The sequence below is a fragment of the Manacus candei genome, unplaced genomic scaffold (genome assembly GCF_025592945.1).
Source record: "Manacus candei isolate 608988 ecotype Guabito, Panama unplaced genomic scaffold, ASM2559294v1 h1tg000002l, whole genome shotgun sequence".
Classification (NCBI taxonomy): domain Eukaryota; kingdom Metazoa; phylum Chordata; class Aves; order Passeriformes; family Pipridae; genus Manacus; species Manacus candei.
The window spans coordinates 3,638,094-3,662,236 of record NW_026138050.1 but is presented as its reverse complement, the minus strand read 5'-3'; the positions used below and the strand labels follow the sequence as shown (position 1 = coordinate 3,662,236).

The 24,143-nt window shown below is 54.0% G+C and overlaps 1 protein-coding gene across 3 annotated transcripts; it reads right to left on the bottom strand.

Moving 5' to 3' along the window:
• Positions 1–263: 263 nt before the first annotated feature.
• LOC127467260 (uncharacterized) lies at positions 264–22,370 on the bottom strand. 3 transcript variants are annotated; one of them, XM_051779011.1, is made up of 8 exons: positions 18,741–22,370; positions 18,186–18,509; positions 17,363–17,430; positions 16,512–16,695; positions 14,581–14,644; positions 12,818–12,884; positions 12,318–12,463; positions 264–370 (listed from the first exon to the last, which is right to left on the bottom strand). In XM_051779011.1, the coding sequence occupies exons 2-8, from the start codon at positions 18,281–18,283 to the stop codon at positions 293–295; spliced, it is 705 nt and encodes a 234-aa protein (XP_051634971.1). In that variant the 5' UTR covers positions 18,284–18,509; positions 18,741–22,370; the 3' UTR covers positions 264–292. The 3 variants fall into 3 exon arrangements, 1 of the variants encoding a protein (XP_051634971.1); XR_007903032.1 differs by adding exons at positions 7,204–7,309; positions 8,687–8,848 and having other exon boundaries at positions 12,318–16,695; XR_007903030.1 differs by lacking the exons at positions 18,186–18,509; positions 18,741–22,370 and adding an exon at positions 8,687–8,848 and having other exon boundaries at positions 12,818–12,916; positions 17,363–17,703.
• Between the last annotated feature and the right edge of the window lie 1,773 nt (positions 22,371–24,143).

Sequence of the window (24,143 nt, the reverse complement as noted above, 5' to 3'; positions counted from 1 at the left end):
GTAATAATAATAAAGCGTTCCCCCCACACCCCTCCCGATGGAGTTTTGAAACAGGAGTTTCGAGGCGCCCACCGGGACATCGGCCAGAAAACGGGAGAAACGGCCCCAAAAATCGGCCCCCGACCCCCCCGTTCCACCCGCTCCGGCACTTTTCTGCTTATTTTTAATCGTTTTAAGCAAAATCGGAGCCGAGTTCGTCGAAAAGCTCTCACGCTGCGCAAGGCGCTGGTTTAACGCGAAAACAACAACAACAATAATAATAATATATATATATTTATGTTTATATTTATATCTACGAGCAAAACTGCGTCACAGGCGAGGGCTCAAACCCCGCTGCTTCCAGAGGGAGGGCGCTCCTTTTCCCAGTCTCCTTTAGCAAACCAAAAAAAAAAAAAAGAAAAAGGGGGGGGGGGGAATTGGGGGGGTGAGGGAGAAAGAAGAAAGAAAGAAAAAAAAAGATATTAATGGTTTGCTCGCTTTTATGTGGCTTTAAAAGCATATTTTATAAATGTTTAATGCCTTCACGCCCGGACCTCCCCGCCGCTGTCCCCGGGCCGGGGGGTTGGCATGTCATAAATCAGGGAAATGCTAATAAAAAATAAAAAAAAAAAAAACAGGCTCGGGCGGGGCGGGGGGGGGCGGACCCCCCCTCCCTGCAGCTCCAGCCCTTCCTCCTCCTCCTCCTCCTCCTCCTCCTCCTCCCCTTCCCCCGACCGGGAGCCATCTTGTAGCAGCAGCTCCTGGTTGGGGCATCGCTGCTAAAAAACACCGAGCCGACCCCCTCTCCAGAAAAAAAAAAAAAAGCACCCCCATCTAATATACATTTTTTTAAATTATTATTACTATTATTATTGTTACTGTTATTATTCCCTCCCGGGCGCGGTGCTGCGGGCCCGCGCACCATTTTCCCACCGTTTTCCACATCTAATCCCAGCCCCCTTCTTTTCTCCCCTTTATTACCCCCCAGTAGGGACACCCCCCCCCTCCGCAACTCGGGATGGAAGTGGGGGGGAAACACCGCAATGGGGGGCTGCGAATATCCCATGGAATTTGGGGGGGGGGGGGGGGGCGGCCGCTCCACATTCTCCCTGCAAAGCTTTGCCGCAAACGGCGCTTTCTCCAAAAATACCCATTTTTGTTAAAAATAATATCGGGGCGGGAGGGGGGGAGGGGGGAAAGGGGAGGGTGTCCAGCGAGAAGCCGCACCGCGTTGTCCCTCTTCCCATCCCTTCATCCCGATCCCGGTGCCCCGGGCTCCCGGCAGGTTCCCACGGTGCCGCCCGCCCCCGGGCCGCCCCTCGCCCCCCCCCCGGGGAGGGGGCACCCCCGCCCGCCCTGCGCGCCCGGCTCCGCTCCTCCGTCTCTCCAGCTGTGCTTTTTCCTTAATTTTCTTTATTTTCCCTCCCTCCCCCCTTTTATTCTCCATTTTTCCTTTTTTTTTTTTTTTTTTTTGTTTGTTTGTTTGTTTTGGTTTGTTTGGTTTGTTTTGGCGGTTTTGGTTTTTTTTCTCCTCTTTTTTTTTTCCATTTGTTTCCTCTCTTCGCCCCCCGGACGAACACGAAATTCCCTATGGCCGCCCTCCGGCCCCGCAGGAGGCAGTGGAGCCCTTCGGAGCTCACAGCCCCCAGCCCCGCACCGGGCATTGTCCCCCCTCCCGGCATTCAGGTAGGACGGGGGGGGGGTGGGAATCTGGGATGGAGCGGGGGACTGTCTGGAAACGTGGGAGGCAAAGCAAACTGATACCTCCCAACCCCGTTTTGGGGGGCTGCCAAGGTTTGGGGGAGGGGGGACACACCCCCTCATCGCCAACCCAGCGCTCAACTTCGCACCCGCGGGCTGGGCACAAACCCCGCTGGACCCCCCCATCCCCATCTGCTGGGACCCCCCCCCAAAATCCCCTTTTTACCCCAATAAACCCCCCCGTGCTCCCCATCCACAGCCGGGGGGGGTGCTGTGCATCCCTTCCGCCCGCCGTTTTTAACGTGCTTACTACACGTTTCCAGGGTGTTTTTGGAGCTATATTTAAAGCGTGCAGTCAGTGGCTGGATTTAGAAATCCAGGCATAAATCACATTAAAACACGGACGGCGACGATCCCAACGCGTCGGCAAAAAAGCTTTGCCCTGATTTCATTCCTTCCCCACATCTTAAAAGTAGAACCAAGTCCGACAGCAGGGTCCCATCCCCCCAAAGAAAACCCCCAGATAAAAACCCCCAATAAAATGCTGTGGGGACAGAGGTGGGATCTGAAGGCAAGGGGGTCCCTGCTGGGGTTTACTCCAACGAATTCATGGGGATTTATTCATCGTCGGGGGTTTGGTTAATTCCAAAGCTTGGGGTCTCTCCCCACCCCAGCCCCTTGCCTGCAAGGAAAGAGCTGCCATCCACAGGGAGGGGGGGCTGTGGGGTGGAGGGTCCCCATGAGAAGATCCCCAGGGAAACAGCTTGGGAACCGAGCGAGGAATTTCTGATTAATGACCAGAACAGCTCGGGATTTTGTTTTTCTCCATAAATCCTGGCTGATTATAAACCCCTGCGCTCAGCCTGGCTGTGGGCTTTGCATGGGGTGGGGGGAGCCCAAGAAATTCTCCACTTCCCCCCCCCCAGGGCCTGTACTCAAACTGGGCAGCAGCTGGTCCCAGCTCCGCTTCCATTGCCCCACCGGAGCAGGGAAGAAGGGAGAAGGGCTGGGGGGTGCACAGGGATGTGGTTGATGCCCCCCCTCCCCAGTTCACAGCAGTTCTGGGGTTTGTAAAGCCGAACATCCCCCAAACCACAGTCTGATTTTCAAGTCCAAATAAAGTCTGATGTCTTTTTTTTGCCTTGTCCAGCACAGGAGGGTGGGTGTGTAGGCACAATCCCATCCTGTTTTCCTGCTCTGCCACCTGCACGCTCCCTTTCCCCTCAAAATCCCAAACTGGGACCCCTGATGCCCCTTTGCTTTTCATAACCTCCACCAAACCCCTGGTACCGGGATTTTGTCACAGTTAAACTGGATCTTGGATACATCAGGTTGGGTTTGGCTTTTTTCCCCCCTTTTACACGATAATAAGCTTTTTTCATCCAAGATCAGGGGGAAAAAATAGGCAAGGAGGAGGGCTGACCTGCACAACCCATAGAGAGCTTTGAGAGGAGCACGAACCCCAAAGCTGTAATTACTGCCTGTGTTTTTTGGCTACGAACCGGCTGCTAAATTGGTCGTAAGGCACAGAAACGGCAGCTACACCTTTCGGTGGAAAAAACGTGGTTTAGTGGAGGAACATGCATGGGAAACCTCCCCAAAACTGCAGTCCCCATATAACAGCCCAGCATTACACGTTCTGCATTCAAGAGTTTAAAACAATCCTCCACCCAGGTGAACAGGAACGCTGAGCCCCGAATGACAAGACCTTCTACATCAACAGAGTAAATTGAGGATTTTTCCCTTGATCTGCCAGCTGTATCAAAAATACCCTCCTGGATGCAGGACACGGGCGAGCGAGAGGCAGGAGCATGTGCTATTTTGAGGTTCAATATAAAATAGATACCCTTGGCTTCAGCAGTTCTCCGTAGCCCGGCCCACAGGAGCTGCAGGTACTTTCGTATGCATACAAAACATTTTAAAATGGAAAATATTCACAGCTGCTCTCGCCTTTTTGACAGGGGGGAAGGAATCGTGGGGCATGTTAAGGAGATATTAAAAGCTGTGGTTTGAAGCTCCTAAAGCATTTACTCAGCGGGAGAGCCAGAGAAAGAAGTTTAGAAGTTAACTGCATACTTGTGTGCCTTTGCTCTGTCCTTCTTAAAATTCACCTCTCCTATCTGCTTCTAATTTAAACAAGCAGAGCCCTCCAGGAACTGGAAAATCCAGATTTGCAGCATCTCCCAGGGAAAGACGATTTCCTACGTGCCCCCCCAGCACGAGGGTCCTGCTGAAGGTTAAGCTCATGAGTGCCTTTGGTTTTGCACCGAGTTAATCTCCCCCCAAAATAAAAGACCTGGGGAATGCTGGTGAAAACTGCACTGATGTTGCCAGCTGGTCCCTGGTTTAGTCCCATCCCTCTTCCAGAGCCAGGCATGGATTTCACCACCACTGCAGGCATTGAATGCCCGTCCCCACACCGTGCCCTGTCCTGCTTCAGCTTCCCCTTCTGAAAACAGGGTAAACCCATCCACCTCCCCGGGGTGCATTATTGTGGCTTAAAATTAACACTCGAAAATGTATTTTCAAATCCCTTCATGAGAGGCACCAGAAGCAGTAGGTGTTAGCAGAGTAGATCTTTCACCTTTTAACAGCTGTTAATTGCCATTAAACCCAAACACGCACGGCTTCATTGGAACAGCGTCCGAATTTCCATGTCGTGTTGCAAAGCCTGTGCCCGCCCTCAGTTGTGCCCTCTGGCACGTGCCAGCTGCCTCGACAATGTGTGACGGATAAATCCTGCCTCTCTGGTAGTCATCCTGCGCACTGGGACCCGTTTTGGGGTCTCCTGATGCCAGGCTCTTTCCTTCGCCCTCCCCACCGTGCTGGGAGTCCTTAGCACCAGACCTGCCGTCACTGCACGGAACTCCAACACCCCCTCCCTGACTCGCAGCAGAGAAGTAGATGGGATGCAAAACCCGTTCCCAAAAATACCCCGAAGAAGCATGCAGGAACCTGCCCGCAAGGAACTGGGTCCCTAAGGCTGAATCCGGCCCGCAGCTGCCAGGAAAAGCACGTGCTGGGTGTCACAGGGATGGGAATAGCCCGCTGTGACAAACGGGAGTAAATCAAAGTCATCAACAAGCAAGGCTGGGGCAAGGCTGCCAGCACTGCCCTCCCTGTAGCCACCACTCTGGGGGAGTCCCTTCCCTGCTCTCTTTGGGGTCTGTTGAATCAGCCCCATCCACAGCATCCCTCCATCACCCTGGGACTGCCCTATGGAACAGCCAAGTGCCAGGCAGAGGAGAAGCCCCTGGTGTTGTGGCAAGAGTTTTCCCCAAGTCCAGGAAGCTGCTGGCTCCTCACAGGTACTTTATGCACCCCCAAACAACCAAACCCAGCTGGGAGTGCCTGCACCAGGTACCAAACTGCTAAAACACATGAGATGGATTCAGCAGGGCAGGAGGGGAAGAAGTATCTGTGGCTCCAAGCATCTTGTCAGACCCCAATGTTTCCCCCTCAAGCCCCAGCACAAGGAGGGGTGTCCATGGCTGGCTCCCAGGGCTATCCCATCTCTTTTCCCATCACCCCAGTCCTCTGCAAGGGGAAGGGGCGGTTGGACAAAACAAGCCCTTTCTGCTCCACAAAGCTCGTCAGCCAGCGGCTCTGGGCTTATAATTATTATTTCCTTAAAGACGAGCCGAGCAGCTATAGACAAAAAAGCCCCCTCTTGTCGGAGCTGGAATTTGATGTCCTAACGACTGTTTTTGTACCGTGCCTGTTAGAGGAAAGAGCTCGGCAGGAGGGGGAAAGAGAGATTTAATTATAGAGCTGCATTGTGATTTTGCACACATAGCTGGCTGTTGTAATCAGGTTACAAGTGTATCTGATTTTCTTCCCTCCCCTCCCTCTTCCTCCTCTTTCTCTCTCTTCTTTTTTTTTTTCTTTTTTTCTTCCCCTCCCCCTTTTTCCTTTCGTTGGTCCAAATTAGTTGCTTATGTTTGGGTGTTGCAGAGACGAGCTGTTATTTGCCTGCACTGAAGATCTTGATCAAGGGAACAATGTTTCCAAGGATCCTCAGCAGCTCTTTGCTGGAGGAAGCCAATGGTTCCCAGCTCCACCAGAAACCCCCCTGGGCTGTGCCAGGCACTTGCATCCCACCATCCAGGGGCTCCCACCACCACAATAAGGACGGACACCCATATATACATATATATATATATATATCTCTGCCCCAACTCCCCCACGCTCTCCACATTCCTTCACATCCAGGATTCCCTCAATAAATTGAGGCTTATGAAGAAGAGGAGAAGCTCGATTTACCTCCACTGGAGCAAGAGAAAGGAAAGAGAGGAGAAAAGAAACCTTTTTAACAGAAACTTTATATTTTCCTATCTGAGTCAAGTGATGCCGCACTGGGATTGGGGACTGTTGTTGGGTTCATTTAAGAATCTATTGTTGTCCATGTGAATTCTTTTTTACATTTCAAATAACAGGATTATTTCCCCAGGGGGTAATATCCTGTAATTTGAACACAATAATGGGAATAAATTACTTACTTAGAACTAATAACGACAGCCTGATTCCAATATATATAGGAACTGTAACAGCTTTGGTTAGTTAAAGTGTAATTGTGTCGACGGATGACATTTTCTTTCAAAGGAATCTGAATGACTTTTAATTAAATTTGCTGGGGGTGGGGAAGAGAGGGAGAGATACACTGGGAGATCTCGGCTGCCGAGGCTGCGGCGGGTCCCAGCCCCGGTGCCCCAAGCTGAGCTCAGCCCCGAGCAAACCCAGCCCCGGCTGCAGTTCCCAGACCAAGCACAGAACAGGGAAGAAGGAAACCAGCGCCAAAGCCCATGGCCCAGGGATGGAGGGATGGTGGGATGGAGGAATGGAGGGGGTAGAGAGGATGAAGAGGGGTAGAAGGGATAGAAGGATGGAGGCCAGCCCATTTCCTGAGCTCCACCCTGGCAGAGGGCAGGGCAATGCCCATATCCTGCCCTGGGCACCCCTGCACTGCCTCTGCCTGTGCTGGGGAAAGGAGGAGCTGATGGGGGCACCAGCAGCCAGGCAAGGAGGCTCTGCTGCTCTTGTTGGAGCCATGAAATCACAGAATGGGTTGGGTTGCAAGGGACCATAAAGACTACTTCAGGGTGTCCCATGGGCAGGGACACCTTCCACTATCCCAGGTTGCTCCAAGTCCCATCCAACCTGGCCTTAAACAGTCTCAGGGATGAGGCAGCCACAGCTTCCCTGGGGAACCTGTGCAAGTGCCTCACCACCCTCACAGGGAGGAATTTCTCCCCAGTATCCCATCTAACGCTGCCCTCTGGCACCGGGAAGCCATTCTCCCTTTTCCTGTCCTTCCAGGCCCTTGTCCAAGTCCTTCTCCAGCTCTCCTGGAGCCCCTTAGGCACTGCAAAGGGCTTTAAGGTCTCCCCAGAGATTTCTCCTCTCCAGGCTGAACAACCCCAACTCCCAATATTGCCACCTCAGCCCAGGGGTCCCTCAGGGAAGGCAGCTCTGCCCGAGGAGGACCTGCACCAGCAGCCCTCCATCCCAGCTCCTCGCCCTCACCCCAGAACTCCCCTGCAAGCCCCGGGCTCTGCACGTCTCCTCACCGCTGCCTTCACTGCCAACCACTCCTCAGGTTTATTTCTGAATCAGCAGCACGAGAGGTTCCCTTCAAAGGCAAAAAAAAAAAAAAAGAAAAAAAAAAGGGATCTTTCAGCTGCAGCGCTGCAGAAAGCCAAGTTCCTGCCCCGAAATATGTCGGAGAGGAGCTGTGTGCTGCTGCCAGTGGCTCCAGCCTCCTCCAGGACTCATTTTCCTCTGTTTATCTTGAAAATATTTCTGTGCTGAGGTCCCACCCCGTGCGGCGGAGCCCTGCGAGGCCGCCTCCAGCCTCACACACGGCCTCTTGTTTATCCACAGCCAGTTTTACAAATAGCTTATTAAGCCCAGAGGTCTGTTTGCTGGAGGAAAACCTCACGGAGCAGCTCCTGCAGCCCCCCCTCCGAGGTTTCTGCCAGCTGTGCCCCCTCCCAAAACCCCTCTGACATGCACTGAGTGGCTCAGGCCTCTGTGGCTGCAGACAAATGTCTGCTGGGTTTGGGAATCGCTCATGACATAATAAAATAACCAGTGTGCTGGTGGAGGAGGTCCCACCACCCTCGTCCTCTCCCTGCTCCCAGGGTCGATATCCCGCCTGGGATTTTGGCATGGCACGGCGATGCCGTGGCACTGCCAGCTCTGGTTTGTGGGACCCTGCAGTGGCAGCTGCCGGGTAGATTTTGCCTTTTGTAAGACCCTTCTGCAAGGGGCTGCTGGTTTGGGCAGGGGGGAGTTGCAGGGGTTCAGATTGCAGGGAGTAATATTTTGGGGGCTGCTGAATTGGTTGTGCTTTGGAAGTTGCTGAAAACGTGCCCAGACCCAGAGAGCTGACGACAGTTGGATGCTGCGTACAGTGGTCCTGGCAGGAGCCCAGTGGGACCATGCCTCAGATTCCCTCCTGTGCCTCTGCTGCCCACCTAGCCCCAGGATCCCCAGGTGGGAGCTGGGATGGAGGGTTTCAACCCACAGCAAACAGCATCAGGGATGTCCCACAGGGCTCAAGCCCAGCCATGGGCACCTCTGTGTCCACAGAGTTCAGCAAACACGTGCCTGAGCACCTCTGTCCCTGCTGCCACCTCTGCCCTGGGCAGGAGCCCGGCTGTGCCCAATCCCCAGTGCCCCAGCACCACAACTTGGGATGCCCACCCTGAGCACCCCCTCCCCGGGACCCCCTGAAGCCCCCGAGCGCACAGAACCCCGTAACACAGCAACATTCATAACCTGGCTGGTGAGATTGAATTACCTGCCCCTGGAAGAATAAAGGAGGCATTCAGCCATTTTTTTAAAGTCCTTTCCCCCTGCCAAGGCCAGACACCACGGTGACGGTCGAGCACAGAGGCAGAGAAACACGAGCCCTCACCTCTCCCTCCGAGGGTGACCCCGATCTGCCCCACATCCCCCCCTTCTCCGACCCCTTAACACCCAGGGAAGCACATGCTTTGCTCACCCGTCACGAGCTCCCTTATCTTTTAATAAAACCTTTAAGAGCAGAAGTCAGGCAATGCCGGCACAAAGGCAGCTCAGCCTCCTCCCGGGACATTAATCATTTTCTTTGACACGTTTTGCTAATTAGCCAAAGCGTTTGCCTCGACAGGGGAGAAATTGGGGCCTGGGAAAAAAAAAAAAAAAGAAGGAAAAAAACATTACAAGAAGGGGAAGAGGTGGAAAGGGAGGAAGAAATGGGGGAAGAAGGAGCTGACGTCACCCCAGTGCTATCTGGCGTCCCTGGGCATCACCTTGCTGGGAGAAAACCCAGTCCCAACCCCATCCCAAGGATTTTGGGGAGCTGTGATCTGTGATACACATTGTACCTTCCCCATCCCTGGTTACCCCATTTTGCAGCCACGGAGGGTTATTTGAAACACACTGTTTGGGGGTTTAACTCAGGGCTTTATCTTTTACATGGCTGTTAATCCTCAGGACACATGTTTCCTATCAGCCCTTGATATTTAACATACGATAAGTGTCTTATTAAATCCCAGGAACACTCACCCCAAAACCCAGCCCGGGGGCATCCCAAAAGCAGACTGGGCACCCCAGCTCCAGCACAGGTTTTGGGTGTACAAGATGTTAGACCCAATAGGGAGAGAAATATAGTGGAATGAAGGCTCCTCTACACAGGAATTCAGCCTTTGCACTGGGTTTTGGCCCCCTGAGTAGTCACTGCTCCCATGAGTGGGGAGAACCACTTGCAATTTTTAAAATATGTTATTTTTAAGGGTTTTTTGGCAATGCTGTGTGACACAGGGATGAACCCATCCCAGGCAGGACTAGCTACTGTCCCAGCATGACTTCCGATTCCAAGTCTGACCCAGTTTTCATAGGACCTGATGTTTTTTGGGGGAAAGAGACCATAGAGAGAGCAATCCACAGGAAAATCACTCCAATCCACCACACTGAAAAAATAAAAACCCAAGGAGAAAGCATCACCTGCTCATGCCTCCCCCCAGCCCAGCATGGCAAAATACTGGCTCTTGTCCCATCCCTGAACATCAGCTCTCCATCCCAACTCCTTGGGGAAGGCCAGGACAGAAAAACACACGGCACAATCCTCTTTCCTCCACAAAACCAAGCATAAGGACAACAAAACAGGGTGATAGAGCCCCCCACCCATGGTAAGGACACCCACCCATGGGTGTCCCCTGCCCACAGTGACCGTGCCATTCCCATCCATGGGTACGAGAGAGTGGGAGCAGCATCCCAGAGCCACGTCAGTCCTTTGGGGAGCGTTAAGAAAATAAATCACAGCTCTTTGCTCCTCTCCAGCACAAGTTTCTCATTGCTGTGGGATGACACACAACGTCCCCTCCAAAACAACATGCTTTATTATTATTCTGTTTCTAATTTGGGGGTTGGAAATGATTTTCCATCCCAGAATCCAAACCAAACCATTGCACCCCCCCCAAAAAAAAATTACTAATGTGCTTTCCAGAGAGCAGTGGCACGGTCAGTGCTCTGCAAGGAGAGGGTGAAGGTTTGATAAACAGGGATGAGCACCAAGGAACATCCTTCTCCATGCCGGTTTCCAAGAAAAAGCGTTAAAAAAAGCAAATTCAGTCAAATACAGAGCTGGCCCAGACTCCTGCTGTAACCAGCTGAGTCTGGGATGTGCTGGTCCCACTGGGAAAGGGCCGTGCTCCATCCCTGACCTCTGAAGGATTTGGGGAAAAAGAGGTGAAAGGTCAGTATGTGGGAAGCAGCGCAGTGCTGGGGACCTGACACATAAATCAGCATCATTCCCATTTTTGGCTGTTCCAACCCAAATCTACCAGTGGATCCTGCTGGCTCCCTGCAAGGCAGCAAGAAGCCAGTGAGGTCCCACTTCTCCCTGTCCTGCCTGGCCCTGGGGACAGTGGGGACACTCAGACCAAGCCAGGCTGAGTCCCCAGCCCTGTCACCCCAGGTTGTGCCACAAAGCTCGTGGAGAGCCTTGGGGGGCCCCGTGCAGCCGGCAGCGCTGGCAGACGTGCCGAAACCGGCACGCAAGGAGCTGGTGGAAACCCTCCAAGCCTCCTCCGCCGTTGTATAAGAGCCGCTCGAAAATACTAATCCCCAAAAAATTCAACCCTGGGAGCGTGACCAGGCCACCTCCCAGGCAGCGTGGTTTGCACAGCCAGCCCTGCACGCATCCAGGGGGGAAAATGCCTTCAGGTGAGCTCTGCAGGAAGGTCGGGGTCCCAAATGTTTTCATACCAATGATCCTCAAAAAAAAAAAAAAAGAGACAGGCGAGCGAGGCACAGAGGCAGAATCACCCGGCATGCCGAGCGCCGCTGCAAAACAAGTAGTTTTTCCATGAGTCACCAGTGGAAAGACCAGATCAGGCATCCCATGGGTGGGCTTGGCCAGAGCTGGCTCCTCATCCCCACCACGGCTGGGAGGATGTTTGGTGTGGGGATGCTGCATGTGCGGCCCCGCTCACTGCACCGCTCTCAGCCCCCAGCTTTCCTCAGGCTGCTCTGGGGTCACACTGGGATGGATTCAATGGAATCCCCAAGCGTTGGAGGGTCTCAGGATGCGGGGATGCATCCTGGTGGTGTTCAGACATGGCAAGTGGGGTTTAGTCTGTATGAGCAGTGCAGGATTTTCCTGACCTCCCTTTCCCTGAACTGACAGTGCACATGGAAACCCAACGTGTGCCCTTCACCGTGGCCTCGGGGCACTTCATTGCTCTGCCGCTGCCCCCTGCACCTCCGGTGTCCCCTAAAACCCCCAGGGAGGGAGGGAGGCAGCGACAGAAGCACAAATAAATAAAAGAACTGGTGAAGGAGCACCACGAAACAAACAGGTTTGATTTATCGGTGGCGGGAAGGGGCGAGTGCGATGACAGGCAGCGCAGGAAGTCCCTGGGACCGTAAATCCCAGTGGGAGTGGATAAAGCTTCCATGCGCTGGGTGGGAGGTTACGGGGAGGGCGGCGGGTGAAGTTTAGGGAAACTGGGGTGGGGTGGAGTGTCTTTTCTGGTTTTTAAAAGGGCGGCGATGAGGGGGAGGCGACGCCGCAGCCCCGAGGCAGCGCCCAGGGCAGGGTGCCCGCGGCAGCCCGGGAAGGGACGGGATCGCATCCTCGGGAGGACTGGAGCTCCGTCCCGTCATCACCACCCGCACAATAACAGCAACCCTGGCTGTGTTGTGGGTACAGAAACGGCACGTACTTGTTGCTGGCCGTGTTTCCTGGCAGCCCTAAGGCAGGATTTGGCTGCGCAGGAATTTGGAAGCTGCCTTAAATCCAGAAAGAAATGAGAAAAGGCTGGGAGCGACTTTGTGGGCAGAGTTCAGCTGCAAATCCCTGCTCGGCAGCGGCTCAGCGCGGGGCCCCGGCCGCGGCCGCCCTCTCCCGACGCACGGCAATAGGGATGAGGTCGGAGACACGGCTGCCGGGGATCGTGTCCTGTTCCATGGGGACATCGAGGAGGGCTCCCTAGCAGTCCCGGACACCACTTCCTTCCCTCCTCTCCCTTCCCTAAAAGCCTCCTTGGCCGCAATGCCCCTCAGCATCCAAACCTCCATCCCAGCTGACCCCACTGAGATGAGCCCAATCACAGATAGAGCTGATATGAAATTCCATAAATCCCCCTCACCTCTTCCCTGGAGCTGCTGATGGCCACTCTCACCTCATGGATGCGCTGGCTCAGCTGCAGATGGATGCCAGACTTCACCCTTTCCTCAGGGTGGACAGGATAGCAACGGCATTGCTGGGAAGATCCATGGTCAGCAGCCTTGCTTCCTGCTCATTTGGACAGAATCAAGGTAAAAAGGAACAAAAAAGAGGCAGGAGGTGCCAAGCACTCTAAAAATCAACAACAAAAATGAAAAGAAATTAAAATTCACCCCAGAGCCTCCTCTGGATATTCAAGAAGGTGCTTCCCTGCCTCTGGAACTCTGCTCGGGGAGCTGCCCCCACCCAGGGTCGATGCTGGGGTCACCTCAGCCCCACACCCCTCGTGAGCCCAGCTCTGGCTCTCCATATTCCCAGATTCACTTTCAGGGATCTCTCTGCTGCATCCCAGCTCCTTTTATTTGTGTGAAATTCAGAGTTTCTTAGGAAAAACAAGCCCAGGGCCTGTGATGGGGGATTTACCTGCATCTCTGCTTCCCCAGTGACATCCCTGGGTGGAGAGGGTCCCAGTGATGGATGATTCCCAGCCCTGCATCACCAAAATCCAGATTGCACCTTGTCCTGGAGAGCCAAGGAGGAGCAGCCAAGAGCTTTCCACCATGGTGATTTTTTATTTCACTTGGGAGAACGTTTTTAATTACAGGTGCCATTACCCCACGCACTTGGTGTATAAACACGACCTCTCCGTGGTAGTTTAAATGGACTGAAATCACACACCATCCACTGGGATGAGCAACTGGCCTTGCCATTCTGCCAGAGGGAAAGGGAAGCCCAGGTCCAGGGAGCAGAATTTCTGCAGGAGTACCCCAAACCCATCATCTTTGTGTTTCCCAGCTCTCTCCCCCTTCAGGGACAGGGAAAACACAGGACCGGTGCCACATCCCCTGCGAGTCCCTGTATTTGCCTTAAAGGGATTTTCCTGCCTTTTTGCCCCATCTCAAGCACCATCCTTTCCTACAGCACCTGGGACATGATAAACATTGTTCAACACCTAAGGTTTTATATATTAATCCTTTAACTCCCAAACTGGAGCTTGCAGGGGAAAAATCAAGTCTGATGGGAATGGGATTCCAGCCGCAGCACTCCCAGTTTTTCAAGCATCTCATTTGGCTTCTCGAGCCTCATTTTGGGAAGCAAACAGCTTTTCCATACTGGACTGTGCCTCCTGCTGCCTCTCCCTGATGAAGTAGCCCTCAAACATCGTGGAAAGGGCTTGGCTTTGCTTTGGTGGAAAGCTGCTTTCTCGATAAAACCTCAAAAACAAGCTTTCTGTAGGAAAAAATAGATGGTTTGGGATGACTGGGGTTGCTCATCAGGGATTCAGGACTGGCTTTGGCCCCCCTGGCGTGTCCATCAGCTCCCCAAAAAAGCCATTTTTGCTCATTGCTAATAGATCCCTGCAAAGAGGGGAGAGGAAAAAAATTCCCTGCGTGCCCTCACTTATGCACAGACAAGGAAATGTCGTTAAACTAAACCAAACAAACGAATCCAGAGGCAAAGAGAAAAATCACATTATCCCGAATCATAAATCCCGGAGAGGGGTATTTACAGGCTGAATTGCCAAGTGCATTGGAACTGCAGAGCACCCGAAGAGCAGATAGCCATAAAGGCAGACAACGGCCCTGGAAAAAATGCTTTGATTAGGATCTGGGCAGCATTCAGCCCAGATGTTCATTTGTCAATGGAAGAGGGATGGGGGGGAGGTGAGAAAGGCTTTAAATTAATCTTTACAACTAGAAAGGAGCTTGTAATACACACCATATGGGGAGCCACGTCCCTGGAGCCCCCTTGCCTCCCCCCAGCCCGGCGTGTTCGGAGCCAGGCTGGGACCCTCCGGCCGGAGCGTGTCCTCCTCCTTCACCCCCTTGTTTTCTCCATGCACCAAACACCCCGTGAACCCAAAACCCTTCCACATGTGCTTTTTTTTTACCACGAACAAAACAAACTGCAATTCTTCTTATAACACCAGATCTCTTCTATTATTCCCCCCCCACCCCCTTCCCCAGACCCAGATACCTGCTCCCCACTCCTTCCAATATCCACATGTGGTTTCTTTTTAACCCTTCCAAGATGCCGGCGGTGGTGAGGGGGGGGGAGGGTTGTGTGTGGAGAGGAGGGACGAGGCTGTTTATTAAATGCCAACCATTCAAATTAATTCCCCTAATGGACTCGCCGACATCATGGTGTGCATTTAAATGAACGCTTTGTCATATTTCATAGCCAACCTGCAGCTCTCTGCAGAGCAAACCTGCTGGAAAGCTGGGAACAGCAGCAATGACAGCGACAAACCTATGGAGAGATAAATAAGAATTAAATACAAATCCCAAATGCAACACAGGGGTGACAAGAGAGCCCGGGAAGCCCTTGGAAATTTGGAGGTGGGGTGCAAGCAAGACCCTAGGCAAGGCAGAAAGAGCTGTGTGATGGCAGTGGGAGCTTCTTTTCCACACAGGAGGAGGAAAAACCTTTTCGCTGCTGGGGCAGGAGGGATCAGAGACCCCTTGCCTGGGATAGGATGCCTTGCCCAGACCAGCACAAAGCCACTGCTTCCCAGCTGGAGTCTGGGCTGTCCCTTCCACCAAAGCCCCACCACAGCAGGGACCAGCCCCAGCTACCCCTGCTCAGCTGCAGGGACCTGGTGAGGAGGCAAACCCCCTACATCCTGCACCCCCAGCTAGTGCATCCCCCTGGACCACTGATCTGGGGGCTGACAGTGGAGCTGCCTGGCCAGCATCCCTCCCCACAGCACGGGCTGGGATGCTGAATCCCAACCCCTCCTCGGCAAGCTGTTACTGAACATCCCAGCTCCTGGCAGAGCATCCCTGCTGCTCCTGAGTAAACAGGCCTTCCCCTCCCCAGCACCCCTGGGACAGCCACAGGTTACTCACCTTGGCTCCAGCTTCAAGAGCTCCCAGTCCTTTCATCAGCCCGATGGAAAGTCGGTGCACACACACACACACACACACCCCGTGTGCTGCAAGGACCAGCTACCTCCTGCTCACAACCTCTCCTCCCATCTTGTTTCCTCTCTTCCCCCACCTTTAAGAGCTGCTGGAGGGATTTTGAAGGTCATTGAAGACCAGTGGGCCAAGAAAGTAAAAATCATAGAATCACAGAGTGGTTTGAGTTGGAAGGAATCCCAAAGATCATCTCATTCCAACTCCCTGTCATGGGCAGGGACACCTTCCATTATCCCAGGTTGCTCAAACCCCCATCCAAGCTGGCCTTGGGACACTTCCAGGGATGGGGCAGCCACAGCTTCTCTGGGCAACCCGTGCCAGTGGCTCACCACCCTCACAGGGAAGAATTTCTTCCCAAAAATCAAATCTAATCCAGCACTGTTTGCAGAAGGCTCTCATTTAGGGAAACATCTGGAGTCAGCACTTCTCCCTCAGAGGGCAGTAAAGGGTTCAGAGGACACCAGCCCTCATGCTGGGGAGGAAGAGGAGGAGGAAGGAGCCCATTTGCCTGGTCCCCCAGGGAAGGGACACGGTAGGTTTCTGCTTGGTGTCTGTTACCTGGCCTGGAGAGAGCAAGGCTCCATCCCCTGGAATCCCAACCAGGAGAACAGCCCCTACAGGTCACAAAACCTTGGGCACCAAGTAAGTGTTGGCAATGCTCAAGAGCCCTCCAAAGGGACAGCTGGGTTTGGCTGAAGGACCCTGAGGACCCAAGGGAACAGGAGGGATGCTTCTGATCCACTGGGCTGTGGGCAAGTAGGGAAAGGGGTTTACGGAGGGATAGCACACTTGGGGGGGCACCCTGCTGTCACAGCAAAGGCAGGGGATGTCACCCCCTTTTCCAGGTCCTCCTGGACCTTCTCCCAGGTCCTCTCGGGGTCGCAAGGCAGGAGCATCCCCTCAAACAGCAACACATGGGGTGCAAGCTAAACCTTTCCTGGGGGCTTGCAGGTGAGGAAGGGTCCCATTCCATCCCACCCCACCCCACCCCCGGCAGGTCCCCAGAAGGTGGCAGGTCCAGGCTGCGGTGACACTGGGCTGCAGTGACATCTGCTGGGCTCCCTCTCGGGGACCCCCCAGCCCGGGCTGGCCACAGCCCCTCTGGCCCTGCACAGCCCCATCCCCGAGCAGGACCCGCTCCCACGCTGAGCCCAGAGCCTCCAGCCAGGGCTCGGTGTTTCCAGCCCTGAGCCCACCTTGAGCCTCTCCAGCTCCTGTTCAGACACCTCAACACCACATCCCTCACTGCCAGCTCCATGGAAAGCCCCCAGATCACCGCAGCTAGAGGAGAGGGGCAGCACCCCCCAGCCCCCACGCTCCCTCGGGAGGAGTCCCAGGGGTGGTCTCCATGCTTCCGAAGAGACCAAAGAGCTGAAAAACCTGCATTAAGAGAGAAAATGCACAAATTAGGAGTGGGGGTAGGGATTGGAGGAGGGGAGGGAGTTGTTTATCTAGAGCTGATTTTGATTTTCCTCTTTCAAATATCAGCAGGATGCTGAGCCTCGCCTCGTTATGCAAATAGAAGCAATTAGAGCTCACCCAGGCTCTGCCCACGTGATGGTTTATGGCACTCGCAGAAATCCTTCCTGCTGCATGAGAGGAATAACAACACCTCCCCGTGCCCACTCCAGCCCTGCCATGGCCAGGGACATGGGAAGGCTGGGAACGGGAGCCCTGGAGCTGCAACAACTCACCTCCCATAGCCACCCCCGAGCCTTCATAAGTCCTCAGAGAAGGACTTTTCCAAGGAAAAATCTCCCCCTCTTCCATGGAGAAACTAACTGCACCGACAGCAAGCCCCCACCGGCTCTTGGGATGGGACAGGAGGACAGATGGAGGGGGAGAGAGCATCACTGGGAGCAATGCCAGAACCTTTTTCTCCACCAAGCCACCAAGTCATCCCCCAGCAGGACATCTGGGACTCGGGTCTGAGCGGATGCACTTTGCTGAACTCCAGCAGAAAAGAGGCAAAGCAAAAAGTCCTAAATTCCCTGAACTGGGTTTAAAAAGTACAGAAAACTCCCCCACACACCACCCCCAGTCCCACCTTGCCTGCAGGAGGAGGTGGCTCCAGCCCCCATCCGGCACTTCGCCTCCCCAGGGCCACGCGCCGACCTGCAGGGACCAGACACGGGAGCGTAAATCAGGCTGGGCTCCCATAAATCCATCACCTCCCTCCTGATTTACATCCAGGTAGCCGGGAGGATTTACTTGCAGTACCTGCCTCGAGTTTCCCACCCCCAGAGGAGCAGAGGGGAAAGAAAAAAAGACAGGCTCTTTCAGTATTGATCTTGCTCCTAAATCTCTTTTTTTTTTTTCCCCTTCTTCTTTGGATGCAAATGGAGATTGATGAGCCCAGACCAGCGGCTCCTCACCTCTGAGGGCCATTTCTCTCTGTTCCTGGGGGGAGGAGTGGGCAGAGGGATGCCCACAAGCCCACAGAGGCCATCACCCCATCATCTGTGGGCAGGAGAGAGCTCCCAGCACCTGGCTCAATGTGGAGGTACTTGCTGAGGAGTGGGATAAGGGACACCTTCATGGATGGAGCGGGATGAGGGACATCATCACAAATCAGTTTCTCAGTAGTACGTCATCTAAGCCAGTAAGCATCCCAGAGGAACTCTCCAGCCTGCATCCCTGTTCTGACACCATCCCCAACTCCATCTCTGCACCAGCTGCTCTTTCCAGGGCAGGAAAGGGGTGGGAAGCGCAGCCAGAGAGCCCTTTCCATCTCCCCAAACAAGAGACACTCCATCTCATATAGTGAGGCATGGAGAGATGGAATTCTGCAGCCGCAGGATGGTTTGGGATTAAGACCCTCATAACCCACCCCGAAGGTTGCCAGTGTGACCCAAAGCTTTAGGAATTACCCAGGCACCCAGCAGCGGGAGCTGCAGGCAGCAGGAGCAGGCAGGGAGCTGGGAAAGGGCTGAGTCAGCACCCGGAGAGTCGCCCCCAGCCAGGCCATTCGTCAGGCAAAGGTTGGGAAGGAGCTTTTCTTCCGTAGCAGGGCCAGGCAAATAATTCACAGCGGATAAATAATTCACCGGGAGTTTAGCCGCCCTCTGGCAGCGGATTGCCTGGGAGCTGTTAGCAATTATCCCGTATTTACTTGCGATCCTGAATTTTCAGTTGAATTATTCAGACAAGTCATTGCTGGGGCTGAGGAGAAGCCCGGGGAAAGGAGGCGATACCTGCAACGACAGGAAAAATCACCGTCAGGACGAGTCGGTGGCCGCGGAGGACGCGGTGCTGTTGCAACTGTTCAGCGTCTGCAGCGCCAGCGGTACCCGGCACTGCGGCCGGAGGCGACGCAGGAGCGAGGGGATGGATGTGGAGTAGGCACTGGATCGTTGGGTTTCCACCACCCCCCTCCATTTCCAGCCAAGAGCCCCCCAGACATCCCTGTGTTTTCTGTTTCCTACCAGCAAATTCCGCTGCCTGAGGAAGAGGAGACAGAGGAGAGGCAGCGCGAGCAGAATAAATTCAGATTTCTGTTCGGATGAGCGTCTCCCAAATTGTTTTAATGAGGAATCTCCCTGGTTCTCCCGGCAGCAGGGATGCTCAGCCGCTCCTCTGCAGCCACACAAGCCCACGTGGTGGGGACACCCACATGTGTCTTAACTCATCCGGAGTCATCAGCTCAGGGCTTGGCCTCTGCGTCCCATAGCAAACCAGAGCTGGCCTGCAAAGACACACAGAGATGGGTTTTTGGGGGGGAAAAAGAATAAAAATACTCAATTCAAGCAAAAAAGAAATTTTCTTGAAGGACAAAGCAGTGCTTCCAGCAGAGCAGAAGAGGTGCAGGGACACAGAGAATGTCACAGAGAGTGAGGCTGCTCAGGCTCCGACCGCTGGATGTGCTCCGGCTCCCAGAGGGGTTTGGCTCTTCCTTCCAGAACAGAAGATTCTCCACAGCAGTGAAAGCACCAGCTTCTGGTCCTTGCCCAGGCAGCTCCATCTGCTCTTCATGCCCAGGAGAAGAGACTGATGAAGGAGAAGACTCAAGACCAGGTTGGATGGGGCTTTGAGTAACCTGGTCTAGCGGAAGGTGTCCCTGCCCATGGTGGGGGGTTGGAACAAGGTGATCTTTATGGTCCCTTCCAACCCAAACCATTCTGGGATTCTCTGAAGACTCAGACCGTGCACGGCAGCCTGGCACCTTCCCCAAGACACAGCCATGGATCCTCAGCCAGCAGTTGGGCTGGAATCATCTCTCTTCAACATGAAGATGCCGTTGGAAGTGACAGGACCCTGAACCTCCCACCTGCAGAGAGAATTTGGCAGGTCACTCCTGAAAACACCCAGATGGACGGAAGAGCCTAATAATAATAATAATAAAATAAAATGTAATTTCATAGTTGGATATTTTTAACACTGTCTTGTGATTTTAAGGGTTTAACTCACATTTACCCCTCAGGGCTGGCAGTGACTGTCCCAGCAGCATGACCAAGTGTCCTTGTCCCTTCCCATGGTGGGAAGCAGCTTTGGCAGAGCTGGCAGCTACTCTCCTGCCTTTCCAAGCCACTCCAGGCACACACAATGCCCAGGGGACACAGCAAATACCTCTCCCCTCTCCTTTGGAGGGATGTGTCCCAGCCCACAGTGCCACAGTCCCCATGCATGGCACAAAGCACCCCTCTGAGCCAGGAGCTTTGGCAAATTCCCATCCTCACCGACTGAGGCTCCTGAATTAAAAAACCTCTCTCTCCATGAGCCAACTGCTACAGGCTCTGGATCAATGGAATAGGTAAAAAAGAAGAAAAGTGAAATAAATTTGCATGACGGATCCCTGACGGATGTTTGATTCCACAAAAGGAACACGTCTCCTCCGGCTGGGCTGAGATCCTCAGCAATAACAACCCTTCCTCCTGTTTTCTCTTGAATTGCCAGTCATGCATTTAAAATTATTTTCTGAAAAAGAAAGAAAAAAAAGTGACCACCTCAGGAGATGCTGACTCGGAGGCATGGTCCCATGGGGAGGCGTACGGGAAAGAGGGAGACACCAGAACCACACCAGCTGCTTTCTGGGCTGCCAGGAAGATGAAGCCCACAGGAGGGTTCTCCCACTGCCTGGAAGGGACTCACTCATGGGCATCAAGTGCTGCCTTCCTCTACTTCTTGCTCCTCATCCTCGCCTGGCCCCTGTCAGCTCCTGGGATGGTCAAGTGATCCTCAGCCTGCAGCCATTTCATCTGGGACAGCCTGGACAAACAGTCTTGGTGAGTTAATTCATGGTATTTCACCCAAATTTGATGAGGGAGCCATTTATTATATGCTGCAGTCTGGCGGCCAAGTGTCCATGGAAGGAGGGGAGACACGGGCAGAGGTTTGGGCACAGGGAATGACCCCAGGGTCAGAAGTCCAGAAAAGTTTCCTCCTCCCTGCTGAGGCTGCCCAGGTGCCTTCATGGGGCAGGAGCTAGGTGGGAAGACAGAAGGTGGAAAAAGCCACTGAGTACTGGGAAGGGGTGCCAGCAGCCAGGAAGGGTGATGATGACATTGAGGACTCCCTCACCAGCTCACACCAAGCATCTCTTCAGGCATCAACAGCTCTTTGGGTCCTGCCTCTCCAGTCCTTGCTTAGTCTTGCTGTCCACTGCCTTGACTGTATCCCCTTTCCCAGGGTCAGGGGACAAGACCCAAAGGAACCACAGAAGGAACCCCAGCATCTACCCCACCAGTGAGCCAGGGGCAGCCCAGCTCAGCCCCTTCCCAGCACTGGGATCCCTTCCTGAACACCTCCCCAGGGTGGAGGCTCCCACTGATGCCAGAGGGTGCCAGGGGATCTGCTTCGGGGCTGACAGGAACTGCAGCCAGGCACTGACACATAAATATATCATCCTGGAAAGAGCCCACAGTGGATCAGGGAGCAGCCCACAGTCACAAGAAGACCTGCTCCATCCCATCCCATCCCATCCCATAATCCCATCCCATCCCGTCCCACCCTGTGGGAGCTGGCTTGCCAGGAATCCCCTGTGTCAGCACTTCACCAGTGATAAATAAGGGAGAAATGTGGCAGCTCTGGCCCCAGGATCTGCCAGGTTTCTCCCTAAGAGAGGTAAAATGAGGGCTCTGGAGATGCCAGCGCTTGCCAAGACTCCCCCCTCTGCCACCACCAGCTCGGGGGTGACAGTGAGGGTGCCCGGAGCCCTCTGTCCCTGGAGGAGAGGAGGCACCTTGACACTCCCAGGATGGAGGGAGAAACACAAACAACAAAAAAGAATTTTTATACAAAAAACCAGATAGATCCATCCCTGCTGATGTGAGAGGATAGGAAAGGGAGTGGGGGAGAAAAGCAGCAGCTGGGATTTCAGAGAACAATGTGAGAAGAAAGAAGAAAGAGGGAGGAAGATGAGTGCGGTTGTCAGCCCTTTTCGGGGGGAGGGCAGAAGGAAAGTCAGTGATCAGCCAGATCTGAAACCAGACAAAACTATTTCCACATGCCTATAAAACCCTGAGCGTGGAGGGTTTGCAGGGCTCTGGGGCCCCCACGCTGCCTCTAAAACAAACCAGAGGAGCTGGAAAGCTCACCAGGGCAGGAGCTGGGATGTGAAAGGGAGCACAGTGATGGCATCTGACCTTTCCTTCCTCATCATCCTCCCCTTCATTGCCTGCCACAGCTCATGCCCCCCAGCATTGCTTGGTCTGCGTCAAAGGGACTCATGGAAAACCAACTGGCAGTGCAGGCATTGCTAAGTGGGGCTGGTGATGCTCATGGGTGTCCCACGTGGGTCTGAGAGCTGAGAACCTCAGTCATCTCTCATGACTTTGGTGGGCTCCAGCATTTGGGATTGGGGATTGAAGGGCTGGAAGCATCCCTGATGCCATGAGGCAGCCTCTCCCCAGGGAGCCTGGTGGTGGGAACATTTTCATCTTTGGATGAAAGAGACCTGCTCCCACCTGTGTCCCACAGTGCAGTGACCTGGGCTGAGCCTTTCCCTCGCCCACGGCTTAGTCATGGAGCCCTGACACTCCACGCAGTTGCTGGGATGTGGCCAGAGGGGGAAGCAGCTGCCGCCCTGCGCTGCTATAAATCACCGCGCCAAAAGCACAGCACCCACCTCCCCATTCCCCGGCTGTAAATCTGCAGGAGCAGGAACTGGAGCTGCTTATCAGGAGAGGCCACATCGCTCCCCAGCCCGGCTCAGCCCTCGTGCTGCCCACGTGGGATTCCCAGGGGGAGGAAGAGGATGCTGGGTTACCATTAACTGCCAGCAGCGCCCGCAGCCTTATCGGCCGGGCAGCACCTTCCCTGCCCCTGCTGAGTTCTGCTCCCAAGGGCTCACTCCCACGCTCAGGGCAATCACCACCTCCATGGCTCCCATTGAGGAACCACCAGCTCTGGGCTGTGAACAGAGCCAAGCAAACTCTCAGCACATCCCCAAGCACTGCACGTGAGTCCTCAGCCCTCCCTGGAGCTGTGTCTGTTCCTGCATCTTCACACCCTTCCTGCCACTTGGGTGGACAATGGCCAAGACCCAATTCCCGTCCCCCAGCCTGGAGGGAACCTCTTCATCCTCTCCCGTTTGCTCAACAAGCATGAGGACTGGACAACTGCAATGTTTTGCTCTTTGTTGCAAGAGTTTAAGAAATCTTGGACACCTCAATCCTACAGAAACCTCCTGTTCGGGGGGGTACAGGAGCCAGAACTGAAGGGCAGTGTGTCCATCCCCTCTGGACATGGAAGAGGAGGCCATTGAGAAACATGTCAAGGACACACCACAGAAGGTCCTTGTGTGCTTCAGGCACATTTGGAAACTGAAGGGGTCACCAGGAAGCTGGAAGTCACTGCCACACACAATGCTGATGGTCACTCCAAGAAAGGCTGTGCCTTCACTACACTAATTAACAGTGCAGAAGAAAATCGAGCCCAGGTCTGTGCCCCATTGTCCCATCCCACCAAGGCAAAACCATTGGGCTCCACAGCCTTCTCCAAGGGAAAGGGTACAAAGCAGTGTGACTTACAGAGGGTGGAAATTCGAGGTCTGCTTCTGACCATCACGGCAAAGAGATGCTGGCACACTCCTGCACAAGAAAAGCAGGCATGAAACACCCACAGCTCAAACCACAGCAGGATCCATTCCCATGCCACAGTCACCAACAATCATCAGAGGTGACAGTCAAACCGGAGCCAGAGCCCTGCTGTAAATGAAGAGAGACACCTTCTGATTGGAACAACTGGGCGTGAGTTAAAGCCTGATTGCAATGGGCTGCTCACACATTTGCTGACCAGCTGAGCTGTGCTCCTGCAGAGCTCACAGGGCAGGGGTAGGATTACGCTGGAAATGGGAACATTCCTCAAAATCATACACCCTGATCCCAATGGAGTGGGCCAATGAGCCCGCCAAAGTCAATGGGACAAGAAATGGTAACGAGAGGTTTGGAGTTTGAAGGTAGCGCTGAAAATCAGGTCCAAGGTGCAGAGAAATTATACCCTGAGTTTTACAAGAATAAAACCTGGAGCAAACATCAGAGATCCTGCAGGAGGCCAGGGAAAGCCCTTCCCTCTCCTACTGCTCTTGGTCCTCCAAGAAGATTTTCTTCTGTGCTGTTCCCACCCAGATGAGCTTAGTGATGTGCTGCACCCAACATCTGCAAACCATGGGGGAACTGGGAGGCTGGAGACACAAAATATCTCTTCATCATCAACTACCCTCATGAACGGGGCTTGGGGAGCTCAGCCCGGCTCATGTCCCTTTACTGCACCAAGCCATGGGCTTCTGAGAGGAAAGCTCTGATCCCAGAGGGACCTCAGGATGTCATCCAGCTCCATCCACGGCAGGACCTGAAGCACCCCAGGCTTTGCTGGCACGAAAGCCGTGCTGA

Excerpts from the sequence above, each read along its gene's own strand:
- LOC127467260 (XM_051779011.1), bottom strand. The coding sequence starts at position 18,283 with ATGGCCTGGCTGGGGGCGACTCTCCGGGTGCTGACTCAGCCCTTTCCC. Across the intron at positions 17,431-18,185 it reads TCCCGCTGCTGGGTGCCTGG|GTCGGCGCGTGGCCCTGGGG; the intron begins GTAATTCCTAAA and ends TGGTCCCTGCAG. Across the intron at positions 371-12,317 it reads TCAGCAGCTCCAGGGAAGAG|GAGACTGGGAAAAGGAGCGC; the intron begins GTGAGGGGGATT and ends GGTTTGCTAAAG.